The 21,205-nt window shown below is 41.2% G+C and overlaps 1 protein-coding gene across 1 annotated transcript in view; it reads left to right on the forward strand.

The window, feature by feature from the left end:
- The window catches only part of FAM171A1 (family with sequence similarity 171 member A1), an 87,499-nt gene that overhangs the window by 32,769 nt on the left and 33,525 nt on the right, over nucleotides 1-21,205 (forward strand). The window contains exon 3 of the mRNA XM_054646546.2: nucleotides 17,484-17,711. Within this exon, the coding sequence (XP_054502521.2) occupies nucleotides 17,484-17,711 (228 nt within the window). The remainder of the gene's footprint in view (nucleotides 1-17,483; nucleotides 17,712-21,205) is intronic.

The following is a 21,205-nucleotide window of genomic DNA, read 5'->3' on the forward strand; positions in this document are numbered from 1 at the left end:
CAGCCATTTCAGAATTCATCTCGTGGAGAACAAGCTGCAGAAGTCAGAGGGATGGCATCCTCCTAGGTGTCCTCCCAGCATGGTACTGGGATCTGTTGGAGCAGTGGGTACAGATCCCAGAGCCATGGTGTTTCCCTGGGTCATATTGCACAAGGCTGGAGTTGCTGTTTTGCACAGCTCGGGTGGTTTCAGGGCACGCTGTTCAATATTCCTTCCTCTGTCCCCAATACCCTGCTGCTGGTTCTGATGCTTGCAGGGTGTGAAGTCAGTGCTGCTGTGAGTCACTGTGTGCCTCTGAGGGGATGGTTGTCATAGTCCTGCAAGCCCTGAACAGCATCACAGCACAATGTGTGCGTATGCAAGTGTTTGCATCTCTTAGCTTGTCTTGACTGCTGTGACAGGAGAAGGCAGAGCCTGTGATTCTTGGGTCTCCCCTCCCCACCTCAGTTCCTTGCCAGCTGGCTGACAGCCCTGGGCTGGTGGGCTGAGGGTGGTATCTGTGGGAGGGAGGAGGCAGAAGTGACCCATATGCTGGTGCTGGAGTGGAGCTGCCTTGGTTCTGTCACCTGGCTCCATGACAGCTGTGTGCCGCCCTTGCACCAAAGTCTTTCAGCACACAGCACTGATGTACTTACTCTGCAAATCAAAGGGAGTGGCTTGAAATACTCAACTTCTCTTCTTTTCCCTTCCTTCCCCCGCCCAACACCCCCATATCCAGGGGGAGATGATACTTCACATACACAAAGCCCACATGCATAGGAGGATCTTAAACCAGCTGCTGTAATAAATAAAATGTAGCAAATGATGGCAAAGAGAAAGGAGAAATGGGAGTCAAAAGGCCAGGGTATTCTGGCCCAAAGCAGATGTTGTCAGTGTCTGGGGTGGATGTGCTGGAAGGGGAGTGAATCTTGGATGATGTCAATGAAGTGTGTAGCCCAAGGCTGGGGGATGGGCAGCTTCCCCAGCAGAGCTCCTGGCTGCTGGCAGGATCACAGCTGTGTGCTGCTCCTGCTGCCTGACACCTCCATCCCAGAGACCCTGGCACATCAGCAAAGTGCAGCGATGGCTGTATCAGCGAGCAGGGCCTGAGGCGTCACATAGGTGTTAGTCTTTTACTGCTGCACCAAGGAGAAGCTTTCTCTGCATTTTGCTTTTCTGAACACTTCAGGGTCACTTTTGAGGTTGGTCCAAGTAAGAGCAAATACCAAGTCAGTCAAGAGCTGACAGGAATTACTGGAATGTGATAAGGACTTAAAAAGGAAGGAGAGTCCAGTGTTCAGGGAGAAAAACTGATTTATGGGGTTTTTTCTAAACTTCAGGAACATGGAGGGACAACATCTGTGGACCTGTGACTTTTGTGTAAGCGTCTCTCCTCACTCTGGTTTCCCTATTGCAGTGAATGGAGACTGTCCCCCTCCTTCCCTGTCCTCCTGTCCCCTCCCATTTTACCCAGGCTGGCAGATGTGGCAGGTAACCAGGCAGGCTCTCAGCTTTGTACCTCTGGTGTTAAGGTCCATTTACTGCTCCTGCCAGCTCAGCCCAAAGGCCTTTCCTTCCCCAAGGATACATTCGCTCATCTTCTTTCATCTAATAGAAAGTCCCACTGAACATGAAACATTTTGTCGATTCTCTGCAAGCTAAAAAACTGCTAGAATAAATTTATTTGTAGGCTTTCATTGAACTCATACAAAAGTTGGATGCTGCCCTCTCTTCATTATGTTTTCACTCTTGTTATTGTACTACTTTTCTTTCTCTGAGTTCAGAGCTCCTTTTCCTAAATAGAGTCTGTGACTGTTTCCTAAGAACCCTAAACCAAGAAGCAGCCCCACTGCCATCTTAATAGACTTCCTTTATTATTCACCAGTATTTATTGACCTTTTTGCTTTTATGGATCCTATTTAAAATATATTTAAAAATCCAGTAACAGTAAAAATGGCAGTATAACTCTGTCAAGCCTCATGACTTGCTCTTTTTCAGGTGCCATTTGTGACTCTTGATGTAATCTGTAGGTTCAAGAGCCTTGTATGGAGCCTGGAAAAAACTGCCATGGTGGGGAGAAAGCCAAAACAGACTGGCAGGTGATTGCTTTCTTCAAAAGGGAGTGGATCAAGTCCCATCTGTTAACTGTTGCAATTGAGTCAGGCAAGAGCAGTTGGGGCTGCCCACACAAAAGGGGAGGAAGATGTTGCTTTTGTGTGAGTCTGCTGGGACCTGCATCCTCACCCTGGAGGAAGGAGCTCCAGGACTCACCAAGGGGCCTTCTGCCACTCTGACCTTCATAATCATATCACGTTTCAGATATTCAATATAATTTGCAGCGTGGTTTAGGGCTTCTTGTAACTCTGGGTTTGATTGATATAGCAAAATGGTTTGGTAACTTTACAACTGAGCTGTTACAGTTGCTGGAATCAGTGTTCCTGTTGTCACTGCAAATGATCTGAAAAGGAGGCATATTTTCAGAAGGACGCTTTTGGGGAGCAGTGTAGCAAGAGTTGTAAGGAAGCTGTTGAAAAATGAAAACTCATCTTTTAAAAAGTAATTTTAAATTCTCTGTACGTTTTGTAAAATGAGCTTCTGAAGCCTGTTTTCCTCTGCCTGTTGACACAGTCTCATGTGAAACTTGGAAGGGTTTGTCGTAAACTGTTGTAGAGAGAGCCAAAGTAAAGTACATGTGTTTTGTTGTTTTGCTTTTTAAACTCTGGCAGGTGTGCTATTTAAATATATTTGCTACCACTACTACTTAAATAAAATGAAGTTTAAACAAGACATATTGTTCCAGTGTAAATCAATTTATTTCATGTTATTACAGTTAATTGCATTTAGCACAGCTTTCTCTGTTTTTCTTTTTAAAAAATGTGTATTAGTGAGTGATGGAGTCTTGGAACATGAGGACAGCAGGACAAAGGGAGCTAAATATGAAGTAAGGTGTTTCCCAAGCAGTTCTGCAAATGAATAGCTGAGGGTCTAAATATATCATCTTAACCAAGGTATTTCAGCAGTAAGTCATCAAGCCAGAGAGGTGGCAGATTTTAAGCCAAGTGAGTCTTCAGCACAAGAGCAGAAGTAGCCTAGACCAGGATTCCTGGGGGAGACCTCAGGCTTGAGCACATTCTTATGCTGCTCCAGGGACCCAGGCTGGGAAGATGCTGTGCAATAGCTTTGCCTGACAGAGAGGATTCCTGGCTTGGAGTGCAGCTGCCTTTCACAGACCCTTTCTGCAACTGATGTAGCCTGGGCAGCTGAAACAGGAGAGCTGTCAAGGTGAAGGCCAGATCTTCAGAGTCCAGGCTTTGTTACTGCTAATGTAACAGGCAGTTCCCAGGACATTTTGCCAGGAAACCCCTCTGATTTGTTGAAAAGGAGAGGCATGGTGCAAAAGTAGCTTATGGCCTGCAGAGCCATCTGCTTCTACCACTCTCTATGTTGACAGCAAGTTTAGCACTGCATCCCTAAGTGGATCATGAAATCTCACCCGTTCTGCTTCACAGTTACCTATTTGATTTTCTAAAAGTCCTTTCTACCAAGGGAATTGGAGCAGTGGCTCTCAAAAATACTTTGGCTGAGATTCCTAGTTAAAAAGAGATTTTAAGAAATTCCACCCACTTCACTGCAGTTTTAGCATGGCAGTAACAAAAATGAGTTTCTAATCCAAACTCCAAGGTAGGCAGCAGTGTTTTATATGTATAACACTCATTGAAATGAATATGAAATGTATTTTGCCTGGCTGTGGTATTGCATCTAACATAAGAATCATCATGTTTTAAAGGAGTAGCTGTACTACACTATGAGTTGCTTTACTTAGCTCAGCTATTATCTTGTTGTCATGTACTGTTTGAGACCCAAGCATTTTGGGCTCCATGTGAATGTGACTACAAAATAATTTCAGCCTAATTTTAATATTAATTTAATGGCTAGAAAAATGAACTTGAAATGTAAATATTAATTAGCTGGTAATAATTCTTACTTGCTTCAATTTTTCTTTATTTAGCTAGCAACTCAGATGGGAGTATCTGATTGAATGGTCCAGAGCTGAAGTTAAAATCCTTCTTGTTCACCTTGAACATCTTAGCATTAGAGTAACTCTGCCATTTCTGAAAGAAACTTGAGTCTGCAGATAAGCTGTTTTAAATTGCCATTTAAGGCAATTGCATTTTAAATTTTTTTGTTTCTCATATATTGCATCCACATGTGTGTGGGTACAGGACATTAATGTGTCTGTAGAATTTTATTATAACTACATAGAGCTGTCTGTATCTTGCTGTGGTATTTGTTGCTGATCCTGTACTGGAGCAATGGACCCAAAGTCCTTCTGTCTTTATAAACATCTAAGGCAATGGAACTGGTTGTTGTCATCCTTGCAGTAGAGCCCTGGTTCCTTCAGGATGGGTGCTGTGGGGTTTCCTAACCTCTGCACTTCCCATGCTCTTTAAAGGGGTGTACTTTGTGCTTGGCCAGCTGATGGCTGGAAGTCTCCCTTGTGCTGTCAGGGTAGCACAAGGCTGGCTGGGAATTCAGGCTGGCTTGGAGCAGTAATAGCAATCTACTGTCCTTTTTCCTCTTCCCTTTAGTCATTTTGCAACCTCAAGAGAACAACTGACCACTTGTGTTGTTGGACCTGTTGTTGAAATAAATAAATCAGCCTTCCTGTATAACTGTGTGCTGCAGATTGTGAGTGTATGTACGTACACACATCCTTTGAGTTATATGGGCTGGGTTTTTATTTTCAGAGTCTGAGTGTGAAGAGGGGCAAAAAAAGTAGAGCAATTTTGATTTAGAACATATGCTCAGTGAAGCAGAAAGAATACCTTACTTTTGTACTGTGGAATGTTAATTTCCTAAATCTCAGGACATGTTGAAATTATGTGAACTTTAAAATTAAATGTATAGTGATTTAGAGAAGTGAATGTCAAAATTAGACACAACTTGAAGAGACACTGAATATGTTGCTAAAAATGGTATTTATAGATTTCCTACAGCTGTTAAATTTGAGAAGGAAAGATGAGGAATCTGTATCTCTATTTTACATGTTTACTAGAAGGTTAGCACTATGGTATTACTCACTGGAATTGTATTTTTGACAAAGTATGGTAGAATATGTTTTAAATTTATTGGACTAGTTCTTTTTAAGTAGTGATTAACTGTTAAATACTGGAATTTTTCTTAGCAGCTCCTTTGTAAATGTGAGAACAGAATAAATTACAAATGAACAAAGAGGAGATATCTCTGCATGAAATACATATTTTCTTAACTTCAAGAAAGTATCTGTAAACTTGGTTTTTGGATGGGTTTCAGGGAAGTGATAAAAATTGGTACTGTCAAGGAAACTTCTAAGTCGATGCTGTCATTTTTAGTGTGATTAGATGTACCTTGTGTTTTCAGTTTAACTTAGCATACATGTGTATGTGCATAACATACATCAACCTTTTATCTGCTAATTATAGAATCTATAAGATTGGAAGAGTCTTCTAAGATCATCAAGTCCAGTCATTAACCAAGTGCCATGTTCATCAGAAAACCATGTTCCCAAGTGCTAACACTATATTCATTCTGGGCACAACATACAGTAGGGCATATTTTACTCTTTTAGAAGTTGATTATTGGTCTTGTATATCTCCTTTTTCATTTGCATCCTAGCAAATTTCCCAGCACATCCTGGTAATGCAGGATGCATTATGCAGAATGCAGTGTCTCTGTATAAGTGTAGCATCTCTATGGTTTGGATATTTAGAAAGGCCTTCCTCCTGCTTCTCCTCTAAGCATTGTTTGCACACAGTAGATCACTTTTCAGACATACAGCTGTTTGTTTAAACCAATATAATAATAGTTTATCATGCTTGCTTAATGCATAGACTAAGTAGCCTGCAAAATATTCATGTTGCTGTCTGTGCCAAGAAAGCAGAGCACACCACTGGAATGTTTTCAGTTCTAAATATCTGCTTGTCAGTGGGAAAGTGGCCATATTTGTCCAGCTGAAAACACCAGCAGCCCTGTGTGATGGTGTTACTCCTAAGTAGATATGTGTTCTGTAACACAAGTATAAGAAACAGACAAAGTAAAATGAAAGAATTTGAGAGATTCTTTGCTGAGGGAAAGAACTTGAGCAGAGTGCTGTTTACAGCTATAAATATCTAGAATGGGCTTATGCCAGAGTAAAAGCAATAAGTCTTTTATGTTGTCAAATGGACAAACTAGTAAATAATGTCAGTATTTGCCAGAATTGTATGTGCTCTGACTGGGCTCTTTTAGGTAGGCCATATGTGTAATATAAAGTTTACTTATCTGAAGATATATGTAACATTATGTGGGCTTTTTGATTTAGCAGAATGATAAAAAATATACCAAAATCACAATGCCAATGTAATTTGTACTTTGTTAATATGAAATACATTAACAACAATAATAACTCTGTCACTACACCAATATGTGGCACATGTTCTTGGTCTCTGTAATAAGCTCACCATCATGATGCTGGCCATCACCAGCTGCTGAGAAGGAATACATGGGTTGAAAACAGCCCACAACTATCTCTGATTTTATTTTTTTATGTTGCTAATTCTTACACATTTTGCCAGTCTGAGCCATGTATATATGCCTTCCCTGTGCTAGTTTGGGAGACATTCTCAATTTTTTAATGAACTTGAAGAAATATTTGATCCACTCAGCAGTGGTGTAGTCAATTGATTCATTCAAATGACATAGCTGTTCATCTAACACAAAGGCCACCCTCGGGTGCCATTTGTGTTGAGACACAGTCAGCCCTGTTTGCAGCAGCTGTGGTCAGTCCCAGCCTGCATTATTTCCTGAGCTTCAGGGCACATAGCCCTTGCCCATCTCCTCTCAGCCTTCCTCTGCCATTTATTGGCCAGTCACAGCATTTTACATCAAGATTGATCTATAAATAGAACAGATAATTCAGTGATCTGTTTGATCAGCTGTGATTCATCGGTTTTTAGCATTTTGATTTGTGAACCCTAGGAGTCCTTCAGCAGAGTGTTACCCTTTTCAGACACCCCCGTTAGATAGGCAGTTTTATATACTACCTAAACAAACAGGCTACTCCCAAGTTACTTTCACCCATTGCCAAAGCCTGGTTTGTGAACCTCCAAACCTTCATTTCTAGCTACAGTGGTAATCATGTGTTTATGATAAGCAACTCTGGAAATCAGAGCTGCAAGGAGACCAAGAAATACAAAGGTATTGTGCAGTGCTCTTCCCATCTTGGAAGGCAAGATAAGGTGTGTGAGCAGCATGTCAAACCCTCATTGTCACATTGTGGTTTTTATATACAGTGGGTCTAAGAATAATGAATGTTGCCAGTGTAACTGTACTTTTCCATTATGATTGCGAATTTGTGAAAGAGCCAATAAATTCTGATCTACGTAATTGACTTCCAGTGTAGGGGAATAGAAAGTAATTTTTCAAAATTCACAGTTTCAATCTGATTAGAATTATTTTTCTCATGAAATCATAATGGCCCTTAAAAATAATCCCCTGCCAAGAATTTAGATCACCATGGCTCTTACAGTAATTTAAACTGACACAGGTTTTGGTTGCTGAGTCAGTTATGTATGCCCTGCATATATATGCAGTCATCATAGCTGAAGTATAGGCAGTACAGCAGCCTGGTTCAAAAATATTAATTGAAAAATTAATTGACTTGGATCAGAGGGCTTCTTCTATGTGCCTGAGATTGGATGAAGGAGAAAACAAAGTGTAGTGATGAATGGCCATGTATTAAGCTGGGGTTGCTTTACAGTGTTAGCATAAAGGGAACTGTAACGGGTCCTATTTTAGTTAAAGTTTTTCTTGATTATCTAGAAGAAGACCTAGATCACAGGTTAATTAAATGTTTAAGCTATTCCAAATGAGGAAATAGAAATATTATTTTGAACAGAAAAATCTCAAAAATTTGGAAAAAATTAATTTTGGAGGATAGGAAAATTTCAATATAGACAAGTTGGGTGGCATTTAATGTTGGTGCTATTGTGACAGAAGTCACAGGAAGTGTCATGTAGAGATGTTAATAAAAGAAAACTTTCTAGGGTTGAGAGGAAACAACAGTAACCTCCTCCATCCACCCAGTTGCAAATACCAACTGACTGTAGAGGTTTTTGGGTGTTCAAGAGCTGTTGTAAACACTCTGTAATGCCAGGGCAAAAGTCCATACTGCTTCATACCAGCCCTTTCCTGGCATTGTTAAAAGCATCCTGTAGTTATAATGCCAGGAGATTTTACTGCTGTGGTGCCAGTATGCAGTGGTAGAGTTTGGGAAGTTACTGGAGAATCTGTATGAGATTTGGAATTAATGCAGAATAAAGATTTGCTACAACTGTACATGCCAAATATTGACCTTAAGCTTTCCTGGGTCAGGAGATGAGCAGGTACCCTTCCAAAGGGCTGCAACAGAGCTGATTGAAATGCCTGTGAACCAGCAGGGGTGGTCCCAAATCCTTTCTTTTCCTCTGCCAGTGTTGCACTTGGCCACCACTCTCCACCCCCACACCTGCCTGTTCTGCTGATTTTGGCACGTGGGGCTGCTTTGATTCAGCAGCTCAGCCTGATAACCTGGCATTGAGCCTCTGGGTTTGTTAGGCTGGTGCAGTGCTGGGTTAGTAAATGCAACCAAAGCTGCAGCAGGTCCAAGGAGAAGTGGGGTAGCCCAAGAGAAGGAGCAAGAGTCCACAGCCAGGCCAAAGAGGTGGGGAGGGAAAGGATGCTCCTGGTTTTGCTGTGGAGTAGCTGAACAGTAGAGTAGTGCTGCACTCCTCATGACTCTGCAGAGCTCTCTGCTCAGGCTGGCTGGGTTGGAGGATTGAGATGGTTACCATGTGTAGCTTCACCTACAATTTCATTTTCCTGTGTGCCAGCTGGGGATAACCTCTTCAAGGAATGAAGTGATTATAAATTGACTGTTGTGTTATTTGAAGGAAGGCTACAGTGCAAGTGCCTGGATAAAGTTTCAGCGCAATAGTTCACCTCTGTCTGTGCATGAGCTTACTTCAGTGGATTACTGAGAGGAAAGTGGAAGTTTGCACTGGGAAGGCTGCAATGGGAATGTAGAGAGGCCCTTGAGATGGGTTTGTTTGAATTGTTACAGTGGTTTGTTTGAAAACAAACAACCCAAGTAAAAATAGCCTCTTCCAAAGTGATATCTAGCTTTGCTTTCACAACAGCTTTGGAAATTAGAGATTAAACCAAGATTAAAGCTGCTTGAGAATAAGGGGAAAACAAGTGCATGTCTCCTCACTGCCCCATTGAACATACATTGGATTGCTTGAACATAAAATACATCTGCTTGAAACTGCTGCCATCAGATGTGTACTTTTATTAATAGACTTAGGATAAAGTTGTTCTGAGAAAATGTAACACGTGCCTTTGTGGCTCAGCAAATCCAAGCTTTCCCTTTCTGCCCTCTCCCTAGACTGATGGTGCAGTAGGTACAAAGTTGGCTTAAAATCCCAAGCAGCTGAGCTTGGTGTGGTGTTATCCTCTCAGAGCTGATGTCACTAAATCAGCTGGGGTCTTGAGTCAGGGGAGAACTCTAGTGCTGAGCAACTGGAAAATATCAGTGCACTAACTTCTCATTCCATATTGATCCCCAAACAGAGTTTCAAAGAACTCTATTACAAAAAAAAAAAAAAAAAAAAAAGAGGACTTTAAGTAGGGATTACTTTTTCCTGTCTTGTAAAGAATACATTATGCGTGTGGCAAACTAGAGCTTTGAAACTCAACTTCCATCTGCGCTCCATGACAGTATTTTATATCATTCCATGACTAAGAGACAAGGTTTGGAAATGAAATTAGGTTGTGTCATGCACAGTTCCTGTAGAGATCAAAGGCAGACCTGTTAATGCAACTATTGCTATTCATGAGTTTCATAGCCGTGTGAGTTTCAAGTTAATTATAAATGCTTGTTTAATCACTTAACAATAGGGTATCGGAGTCTCATCTGGGATAATGCATATGGCTCCCACTTTTTTTAATTAAAGCAAATTCCTACCTTTTTTCCCAAGAAATTAATTTTGGTGGTAATGCTCTAGGCTCTAGCAGGTCAGGATATGCAAATCTTCTTTTACATGTTGGACTGTTGCATGATGGATGTCTTTATTTTATTATCCTGTAACTGCCCCTCCCTCCCCTTTGAATAGAGGGGTTGTATAGCAGCCTGGTTTTCATTGTATGTGGCATAAATTGATCTAGTTCATATAGTAGAATTCTTTTTGTGACATGTTACTAAAAATTGTGTGCATTAGCCTAGGACATAATGCATTGTGAGATTAATGTATTTATCATTTTAGTTTATGAACACTTTGTTGAATGGATTTTAAACCTGAAGAGGTAAAGGGCACCTGTCTGACCTTCATATCACAGACAACTGTGCTGTATTTGAAGATGGAGGATTAAGACTAATTATTTTAGTTAAGATAAACGATTTCAGTCCCCTGGAAATTAAATTCTTGCGCACTAGGGGAACCAGCCACAGTGCCAGCAATGCCTGAGGCACTTGGAGCAGCAAGGATTGTTAGATGAGAAATACAGATGAATCAACTTGAGCTGCAGAGATGGGTGAAAAAGCCTCAAGTGCTACCCGGGTGTAGCACTCCCCAGTCCTGGATCCTGACTGTCCTCAGAGATGAGGTGAGCAGAATGCTCTGGTCAGGCACCATGTGGGGGCTTCTCTGTGTTAGCCAAGAGTGTAATATGCAGTTCTCATTGCACTCTGCTGTTTCTGAGGAAGAGCAAGAGAGAGGAATAAAAGAAAAACTCAGAAATCCATCAGTTGTGCATTTGAGGAAGAATGTTCCTTCTTGGCTTCTGAGGTGTGGGGTTAATTACAGTCATCACACTGCAGGTACCCAGTGTGTGGAGGACCCTACTGATAGTCATCCCCTGGACCTCTAAAGTACAAAGTGTTCAGCAAATTCAGATTGCAGTGCTAAAAAGTGCCACAAGCCAACCACTTGGGCTGGCTTCATGAGTGTTCTAGAATCAAACATGAATTCTCCTAACTCTTAACATTGACTGTAAGCCTTAATTAAACACCTAGAAATGAAATTAAAGTTGTTAATCCCATTTTTTCTCACAGCTTGAGTGAGTCTACTATCTAGTAAGCTGGTCTCTTATTGGCAAGAAATGACACCTGAATTTGCTTAGGTTCAGTGTACAGTTGGCTGTCTCTGTCAGCAAGACTAAAGGTCCTCAGCTGACTTGATCTTCTGCAGTTTCATTGTTATGCATGGTGATGCAGCCTTCTCTTGCAGGAAGAGGAGGTCATGCTCCTCAGATGGCCAGTCCCAAGGCTGCTTCACTGTCCCTTGGGTTTTATGTGTCTCTTCTCTGAGCCCCTCTGCTTTCTAAATCCCATCTGAATCTGGGTCTGAGAACCAAGATGTGTTGTGTAGTCCTTACTGGATTTCTGACTAGTGTAGTAAGGAACTTTTTTCTTGGTGCCAGGGACTGCAGCAGCCTTGGTATCATTCTCCAGTTGCTGAACAGGCGCTGAGTAGACCTCCTGTGTCCCATCCTCTGCAAGGCTGGGTTCTGGAAACCAGTGCTGGACACTCAGCCCAGCTGAAACCTGAGTCACCCCTGGTGGAGGGGAGAGCTGTGTAGCACTATTGATTTTCCTGTAATGAGGGCCAGAGCCAGTTCTGAGTAGAAGATGTCATCATATTCACTCCAAATCTTGTTCAAGCACGTGTAGTTTGCTATTTGAGGTGCTACTTGAGAACTTACTTTAAGCTGACAACATCAGTGAAGATCAGAGTCTATTTACTTCTAGAGGGATGTTACATTAATGTTTCCTTTTCTTCGTACAAACTTACTCTGCTGCTATTTTGAAGTGTGATTGTCAGTAGAGCCTTCTTGATGTAGCACATTAGGAAGATACAATATGTAAATGCTAGAGTTGGCATCTGTGGCTAAAGCACAGGGAACACTCCTTTTCTAGGAAAATGCTTTCCCTTAGATAAATGAAAATCCTATTGTTTGGCTGAGGATTGACCTCACACATGGGCAAAAGGTTAAGAGACAGAAAGGCTTATCCATTTGGCACGTAGGATTCAAAGCTAGGCATGTTGCCAGTAAGCTCAATCAGAGCAGAGGACACAGCTTTACATAAAGTTCATAATAGCTTTTTTTAAATGAGCAGGAAGCTTTCTTTTTCTAATCAAAACCTAGATAATTTAAATATCTCTTTCTCTGGTAATATCCTGACATTGTCCATGGATAAGGGACCCCCAAAGGAAAAGCTAAGTGATCACAGCTGCCTGTGTCAGCCTGCTCCCAAAAGAGATCATCTGTCCAGCACACGTCAGTGGGAGTCTGCCTGACAGAGGGGTGTGTGCACAGAAACCAAATTGCAGGCTTGGGATCTAAATAGGATTGTGATCTTTGATTTTCAATCTGTGTCATAACTTTTCTCTGTTTATGCCAGTATGTGGAATCTGACAGTTTGCCTTTGCTCAGGTCACTCAGGATTTTATTTTCTGTGTTATGTTACTGACTTTAAAAGAAAAAAAAAATCCAACAAACAAACAAAGCACCAAACCACCTAAAACCAGTGCTTTTCACTTTTCAAGAGTTTAGTTACAGAAGATAGCAGTGATGACAGCCATTCCCAAAAAGGAAACCATTCCCAAACTGAGAGTTCACAGCAATGTAAAAAGCAGTTGTGAGTATAAGAAGGGGTTACAAGTGAAGAAATGTTTTTTTTAAGGTTAATTGTATTTCAGGAGAGGCAGTAGAGTTCATAGAGCAGATGGCACAGGAAGGATTGCTCAGAGAAAGTTTAAACTTAGTAAAATCTCAAAAATCAGATTAAGAAAACAGATGGGATTCTGGATTGAAATGCTACCATTTAGGGATTTTTTGGTCTTTTTTTTCACTTTCCCAAATTATAACCTTGAAAATGCTGGAGATGTTATACAGCTTACAATAAATTTAGTACTAGAAAACTGGGAGGGTGCTGCACTTAAGCAGCTGTTTTCACAATAACTAGTAGTTTTGGTTTGCTCTCATTTGAAGAACAAGTAGGAAGTTTAGTGTTTAAAAGAAGACAAAGGACTGTAAGAGAAGAGATTTACACTAGACTTGCTTGAGCATACCTATACATCAGCCTTCATATTTTTGTGGAATTTAGCCCTGCATTTGCTGGTTTTATTTTCTCTTTTCATACTTACCTTCTTTTCCCATTTAGCTTTAGGATTCTTGAAGCAGAGTTGAAGGATTGCACTATTTAACATCTGCAAATGGGCCATTCCTACCTGCACTTATAGACAGGGAGACACAGGCTTTTTTGCCCTTACAGAAAGGGTGTTTTTGCCTGTGGTTTATCTCCTGGAAATGACAGTAATCCTAAGTGGTTCCTGTTTTGGACTTGAATCTTTTCTGTAAGAATATAATGGCAGGACACACACTAGTGGTGCAGACAAGTGACTCTGGCTCTGTGCCTGTGCCCAGCAGTGCTAGCAGCCAACAGGGAAGTACATGCCAGACAGATGAGGTCTGAAAGAGACACATTCACACCACACCAGTCAGGAGCCAGGTGCATCAGACAGGGCAATGGCTCAAGCATAGCCTGTCCTGACTGTGGCTGGCCTGTCTGGGGAAGTGGGAGAGACCACAGCTGCCTGGGTGAGTCCCTCAGCCCAGGGTCTATCACCTCAGCCATCTCTGCTTTGCTCTTAAATGAGGAAGCATCAGCACTCTTCACCTTCATGTCCCATTCCTCCAGGACCTCACTAGCAGCACAGAACAAAACTCCTCCAGAACTCAGCAAACACTTCTACTGTACATACAATAGTGTGAGAATGAAGCAGGCTTGGCTTCCCTCATCTTTTGCAGTGCTTTCAGTTCCCTGCCTTCATCTGCAACTGTGCTTCTTCTCTGAGTTCATGTGTCTTTAATTCTGTGTGAACTTCTTGCTGTGGTAGGCTGCAAAACTCAGAAATAATGTACCTGCTTTATACCCACTGTTTGCTGAGAGTTCCAACTAAAAATTTGCCAGATATTTTAAATACTCTATTCCTAAGTTTAAAGTAAGTCTTCTAAACAACTTCTAATTGATTTCATCTAGTATACCTAGTCTTCAATCTAAGACTTCCCTATTAATTAGAGATCAGCCTGATCTTGGGTCACTTGTTGTCCTTACTCTGCTGTCTTATTTCCTTTCTCCAGTTCCCCTGATCCTCAAGAAGTGCTTGAATATATTCTAGCAATTCTGAAACTTACTGTCTCTTTTTATAGGTTTTTCTCATCACATCACTGTTTGAGAGGATGTTTTCTTCAACAATTTCTTTCCAGTTTTAAGCTTTTAATCATTCAGTTGCTGTGGAAATTAAAGTGATAACATAGCTTTAGTGTTCGTGACTTCACTGCTGCATTAGATAAGAAAAAGGAGCTGTCGTGTGGGAGAAGGCCCTGAATTAAGCAAGCTGTATACATTTCACATGTTTGTCAGGGAAGATAACGCATGAAAAGGAATTAGGATTGTTCAGGCTGCTAGGGTTTTCTCTATCTGCTCAGGAAAAAACATGTTAAATATCAAAAAGGAGAAAACAAGCCCAGTGTCTGATCTAGGGACTGTGTGGCTTGGAACAGCAGTTCCAGTCTGCTGCCTTTCAGGACATCAGTATTCTGTCTTGGGTGATTGCCTTTGTCATTTCTGTTTAGAAGAAGGATTTTGGAAGCCCCTGTCTTTCCTTATCAGAAAGAGAGAGGATGCAGAAAGAGAGAAGTATGCAGACAGAAGCCCATACATAGCTATGGAGTGGGAGATAAAGAAATTTCCTATTGGAGATACCCATGGCTAGCTCTCTGATTTGGGAAGAGAAAGATGGATTTGTGAATACAGGAATTTTTTTTTCCTCGTGATCAATTTTAGTTGTAGTCTCTCTTCTAGAATTTTGAGTGTATATAAGGAATTAAATTGATGTGATCCTTCTGTTGTTTTCTTACCCTCTTCCTTAATTAGTATTTAATATTCCAGAGCTCCCTGGTTCCTTATATGTGGTTGTTTTTAGAGAAGGCTGAACTACCATGTTACTGAAATTGCTAACAGCAATGTCCAGCTTGTCCTGTTCTCTTGCTTTTTCTTTAATGCACCACCCATTGAGGTTATTCTTAACCTCATCTATTCCTGCATTCTTTGCTAGGAAATTCAAAGTGGGAAATGCTAAGAGCGCAGCTATCTGGCTTTGGATCTAAGCATATCCCTTCACTTTGAAAATTAAAACTTACACGGTTTGTTGTCCTCATGTTTGTAAATACATAAGTATATGTATTTTCCTTCATTGATTAATGTGGCTGCCTTTCACATACACAACATTTCACAAGTTCCTTGGTAGTCAAGGCAAGGTTTCTAAGGAGGCACTCTGTGCTGGACACCAGAGTATGTGGACCCTGCTTTTCAATGTACATTGCTTCCTTTGACTACTAAATACAAAACTGGGAAGAAGTCCAGAATCTTTAATAGCTGGAATATATTTCATGCTGATCCCATCTAAATTGGCATCCTCCATTGCCAAGTTCTAAAGCAATGGCTGCGATGATGATGAATTTCTCTAATGGGGTTTTTGTTCAGGGCTGCTTGATATTGGTGTTTTCAGTACTGTAGGATTCAGAGAGAAGGTCTCTACTTATGAAAGGGCCCAAGATATTGATCTTTCTGGCTGAAATGCCCTTAGGACAGATGTACTGATACTTATGTATTAGGTCCTCATGTCCTTTTATACTTCTAGGTTGTTATAGTATGTTTCTCCCCATACTCAGTTGTGTCATTTCACTATTGAAACTCACCACAAAGATTTTGTTAAATTCTGTGTTTTCTTCTTGGTGTCATGTCTGGCTGACTCAGGGCTTTAAGCAAAATAAGTTCTTATAAGGCATTAGTAATGGAACAGAACTGTACCACCAGTACTGTTCTGTAGAAATCAGTGTAATGATGTTTTTGAATGCATATGAACAGGAGGTCACGCCCTCTTTCCTGGGCATCACATGCAGAAATGCTTACACGTGGAGTGGGAGGAGAGGATCTTGCTTGTGAGAGGCTGAAGCTTCCTGACACAAATAGGGAGTTTGCAAAATACCATGTACTACCTTAGGGAATGGAGTAAGCTGAGATAGGGAACTTCATGCAAGAACAACATAATTTCCAGATACTAGAATGGGAATGAGAGAAAGGGAGCATTGGAGAGAAAAGAGAGAGGGAGATGTTCATTTAAGAGGAAGAGGCCAACTGGAAGTAAAAAGAACCCAAGGAATGTCTTGGTGGAAGCAGTAGATCATTGCTGGGTCTTTTCAACACAGCATTGGATTTAAGTCATGTTTATTGCAGAAAGGCAACAGCTGCTACTTTAGAGCATGAGGCAATTAACTATTGTAGGCACAGAAAAATAATCATAGATACAGAAGAATGCCTTCCAGAGGGACTGTCTTGCACAAGCCACTCCATTTTATGTAACAAAAGCCTGGTGACACAACGCATGGTTTAGTCATAGGAGTGCCCAGAGTGGACAAATATTGTACATCTGGAAACATTTAAACTACTAATTATTTTCTGGAAAAACGGCAAATTACTCAAGAAAAATGTAGTCCATTGTGTTGGCTTCACCCTGCATATCTGCAGGATGTATGATTCTCCTGACTGCCTTAATCATCATTTCTTTGCTTCTCACCATTACTGTGTGGGGACAGGTGATACAGTAGTGTCAGGGCTGCTGCTGTCACTGCCAGCACTCTACATCCCACCTGGTTGTCCTGTGCTTTGAGGACATGGACATGATCCTGTGGGCCTTCTCCATCTTGGTTAGACATCACCAGGGAAGTCCTGTGCCAGCTGGGGCAATCTCTCCCACCAGAGCTGAAAATATCCAACTGTAGCACAGCCTGCTCTATTGTCCACTTTCTTCCTGGGCTTCTGTCACAGCAGATTTCCTCCATTCCATTGCTACACAGAGATAATTGCTTTGGGAAGGAGTGAGGAGCATACCCCACTGGCAGCCTTTCCCTCTCCCCACTGCTGCTGGAGAGGATTAGCTGGAGCAGAGGCACAGCAAGCAGGGAGCAGTTTCCATGCGCTGCTGTCTGTGACTAATGCAGGTTGTTTGATAGCACACATTTAGAATTGCCACAGTACAGCAGTACTCTGTGATTGACATGCTGCCCTCAAAGGGAGTGTTGCCTGCCCTGGAGATGTGCTGCCCAGCTGCGTGGGGGTCACAGGTGGAGATAGATCGTTCCACAGCTGAAATTTGCTGTTGGGCAATAATTCAGGACCTGATCTGGCTTGTAGCAGACTCTGCAGTGTCTCTGAAGAGTGACTGCCTGAGATGGAGAGCTTCAGGCCAATATAAGAAGTCATACATGGCACCAAAATGTCAGAGCTGGTGTCTTTTCAGTCACTGGTGTGTCAGCATGTTCTAACTGCTGCCTCCCACAGAAGCTCTTCAGACAATAATCGCTGTGCTTGTTTGTCATTACAGAAGTAACGCTGAAGGTCCATGTAAGCGATGCCAGCACCCATCAGCCAGTAACTGAAGCCTTCATTGAGATTTTTACCAACCAGATCTCCATTGCATCTGGAACTTCAGGAGCAGATGGCACTGCCTTCCTCAAGTTTCAGTATAAGTTGGGCAATCAGCTGATAGTGACTGCTAGTAAACATGCATATGTGCCAAATTCTGCACCATGGAAACCTGTAAGATTGCCTGGTAAGAGATCTTTATTTTTCTTCTGAGGTAAGATATTGGATCTAAAGGAAGCTACACAGTTTTGTATGATATGTTTTAATGCTTGAGATCCTGGGTGGGAAGAGAAACATCTGCAGATTTCAAAAATAGTAACATTTCTTCCTCAGTTAAACTGCAGCATCAAGGCTAAGTGGAGATTCACTCTCCTTCTGAAGGTCCTCAATACAGTGCTACATGAGTTTTCAAACACCTGTTGGTGCTCCTACAGCTCCATAGAAAATAGAAATCTATTCCAGATCCTTTTCTTTATGGGAACTCTGTTTCTAAGAACCTTGTTTCAGCAGCTGTGGTGTATTCTTGCTTCTCTTCCAAGGTGCAGCAACAACTGCTGCACCATAGGCTGTAGTGTACAAAAATGTCCTGTCTTTTAGTTCTTAGCCATGTCAATGAAACAGTTTTAATCTGCAGCTATGTTATCCAGATGTAAGGATTTTTACTAACTTAATTAGCATGGCTTTGCTTCTTCCACAGGCAAACAAGTATAACAATAATACTTATATGTTAGTTTTTGTCAGAATGTCTCAGAACCTTACATTAGTTACATGAGAGGAAAAATTGAGTCATGAAGCCTATTTCTGACTGCTAAAAAGAACAGATTGAGGGTGGCTTTCAAACCTTGAGATGTAACATCTATATGAAGATCATATCCCAAGTTTCATCTGCCTTTCTTGTAATCCTCAGATACAATTAGGGTCCATGTAATTTGGGAGTGGTCTCAGGCTTGTATTATACTCAAATCTCACCTAATTAACACACACCTCCAGTTTGATAATTAGCCTGGGCCAAAGCCATGGGAGGTTTTAAGTGCACTAATATTTGGTGTATATGTTCCCAGGGCAGTGTTGAATTCCGTGCCTCGGTTCCATTTTATTTATTAATATCAACATAGCCAGAAGGGCTGCGTGACTTGCTGCAAGGTCGAGTAGCAAATGTATTTTCAGAAGGGGAAAGGAACGTGAATCTCTTCAAACCCAGAATTATGCTTCAGGCATTTCAGTGTGATGTTTACTTATCTGCTTTCACTTGCTTCAGATAAGAGAGGAGTGCCTTCTTCTACATTTTCTGTACTGTATTCCACCGTGTTTTTCAGCTACTTAATGGAGGTAACAGGAAAGATTAAGTCAGGCTCTTTGGGGTGTGGTGAAAGAATAAGAAGCAACTGAAAAGAGTTGCAGCCAAGAGAGTTTCAAATAAGTAGAAGGCAACAATTCATTACAGTAGCAGCTGTCACAGCTGGTCTGTGGCTGAGCAATTAATTCAGTTATAAATAAGAAACCCAGCCAGGTTCTATAAACTGGCCCCTGGACTGACACACAGGGACTTCAACCAATCACCAATGGACTATGATCAAATTGCCCCACGAACTTCCTAAGCTGCAGACATCTCACTGGTCAGGAAACTGGGAGGTGTTAAGAGCAGACCAAAGAGCATTTTAGACTGGGATGTTTCAAACCTGCCATGTAAAGCTGGGTTCAAACAATAAAGGTCTCACTATTGCCACAGGCACCTTGGGGGTGTGTGTCTGTCTGTCCCAACCCATCCCTCCACGATACAAGCAGCAAAATTGGAATAGGTTGTGTAGAAAGGTTGTGAAATGTCCACTTTTAAAGACATTCAGAACTCAACTGGACAACTCCTGCTTGGTGGAAGAAATGATGTCCAGAGGTCCCTTCCAGCCATAATTGTTCTGTGACTCTGTTTAGAAATTTCCTTTGAGTTTTCTTCTCTTTAAATAAGATGAAGTGCAGCTTTCTCAGCATACTTCATGTGATTTTAAAGGATGAAAGTATGCAATAACCATGCCTTGTGTCTTGTCTCTTTCTGACTTATACCCATGGTCTTTTGAATGAGATTTACTCTTCCATAGCCTGGAGTTTGGTTCGTTTTTTGCTTGTTGTTTTTCTTAAATACTGATTTTGAGGGAAGGGAATGAAACAGGGCATTTTTGTTTTATTAAATCATTGAAGTTAAAGAGCAGTAATTGTATAGGTTCCACAAAGTCTTTCTTTTCATGGCTGAAACGTGAGCTTAGCTCTGAAAGTAGATTAGTTTCACCTCTGATCATCCCCCCCTGAAACTGGTAGATAATTTGCCATTGATTTAATTGGAAGTAGAGTCCTTTACTTTGCTTCCTGTACCTTGAACTTATTCCTTTCTTTGATTAAAGAAACAAGTTATACCTTGATATGCCCTATGTAGATTTGATAGGGTTGTTCTTTGAATTAATCCTGAAAAGGTACATGACATACAGGTTAAGATACTTAGGCTTTTATATTTTGTATTGACTAAGATGCCTATAGTCTTTAAAAAACTTTCCAATAACTGTTTGTATTTCAATGCCTATCGTGCTTTTAACTAGCACAGTATAGAACTTCAGAAAAATGTGCAAGTTGTTTTGTTGTTATTTTTAAGCTGGTTTGAATGATGGGGAACAGGCAGCATATCTCAATCTTGGTTCTGCAGTGTGCAGTCTGGGCACACCCATACAGCTGCATCCTCATTTCCTAGAAATGCTTGTTAACAGTCCTAGGAGCTGTCCTCCACAGAGCAGATCCCCCACTCTGAGAAGCATTCCACCCAGGGCAGTGTTTAAGCTGCCATCCTGTGTGCTGTGGTAAATGAACTATGGCTGTATTTACCTCAAATGAGAAAATGATCACCATGAGCATGGAATAGGTTTGAAAGCTGAAGGGTGATAATGTGCTGTAGCAGAACTTGGCCAAAGGATCAGGATTCCTCCATCACAGGCAATGTGCATTAGTAATGGTGTTATGCTGAAAAGCTGTGCAGCCACTGAACTTGTGATACTGTTGTAGTGGCTTCAAGGAGTAAACATCAAGGGTTTTCTGTTCTTACAATTTGGCAGAAATTAACTTCCCTTATATTAACGAAAATAATTACTACCTCTTTACTGTTTAAGCAGAAGGATTATTTATTTACATAGTGATAAATGGTAGGAGGAAAAGATTTAAGATCTCTTCTTCCATTAAAATATTTATTAGCAGTGCCATGACTCCACTTATTAACAGTTCATAAATTTAACATCACTTGAGTTGTTGAAGTGTTCATGATGGAAGATGTGTTCATCTGTCTGCTCTTAACTATGCTTAGATTTTTCTTTGTAAAAAATTTGGAAGAAAACATTTGTGACTGGTAATCCTTATTTAAAAGGACACTTCTTTTGGAGCAGTGTATGCAATGAAGGGAGGGAGCTGCTGAGACAGCACAGTTCAGAATTCCTTGGTAGAGGCAGTGTCATGGTTTTTCTCCAGTCATCAACTAAGTGCCATCCATCTGCTTCCTCCTCCCCAACCTCAGTGGGGTGGGGAGGAGAATCATAGAAAGCTAAAAACTCTGGGTTGAGATAAGAACAGTATAGTAATTGAAATAAAGGAAAATGTTATAATAATGATAAGAAGAATGAGATTTAACAAAAAAGAGAGTGGGGAGTTAAA

Source organism: Agelaius phoeniceus, chromosome 1 (assembly GCF_051311805.1).
Source record: "Agelaius phoeniceus isolate bAgePho1 chromosome 1, bAgePho1.hap1, whole genome shotgun sequence".
Lineage (NCBI taxonomy): Eukaryota > Metazoa > Chordata > Aves > Passeriformes > Icteridae > Agelaius > Agelaius phoeniceus.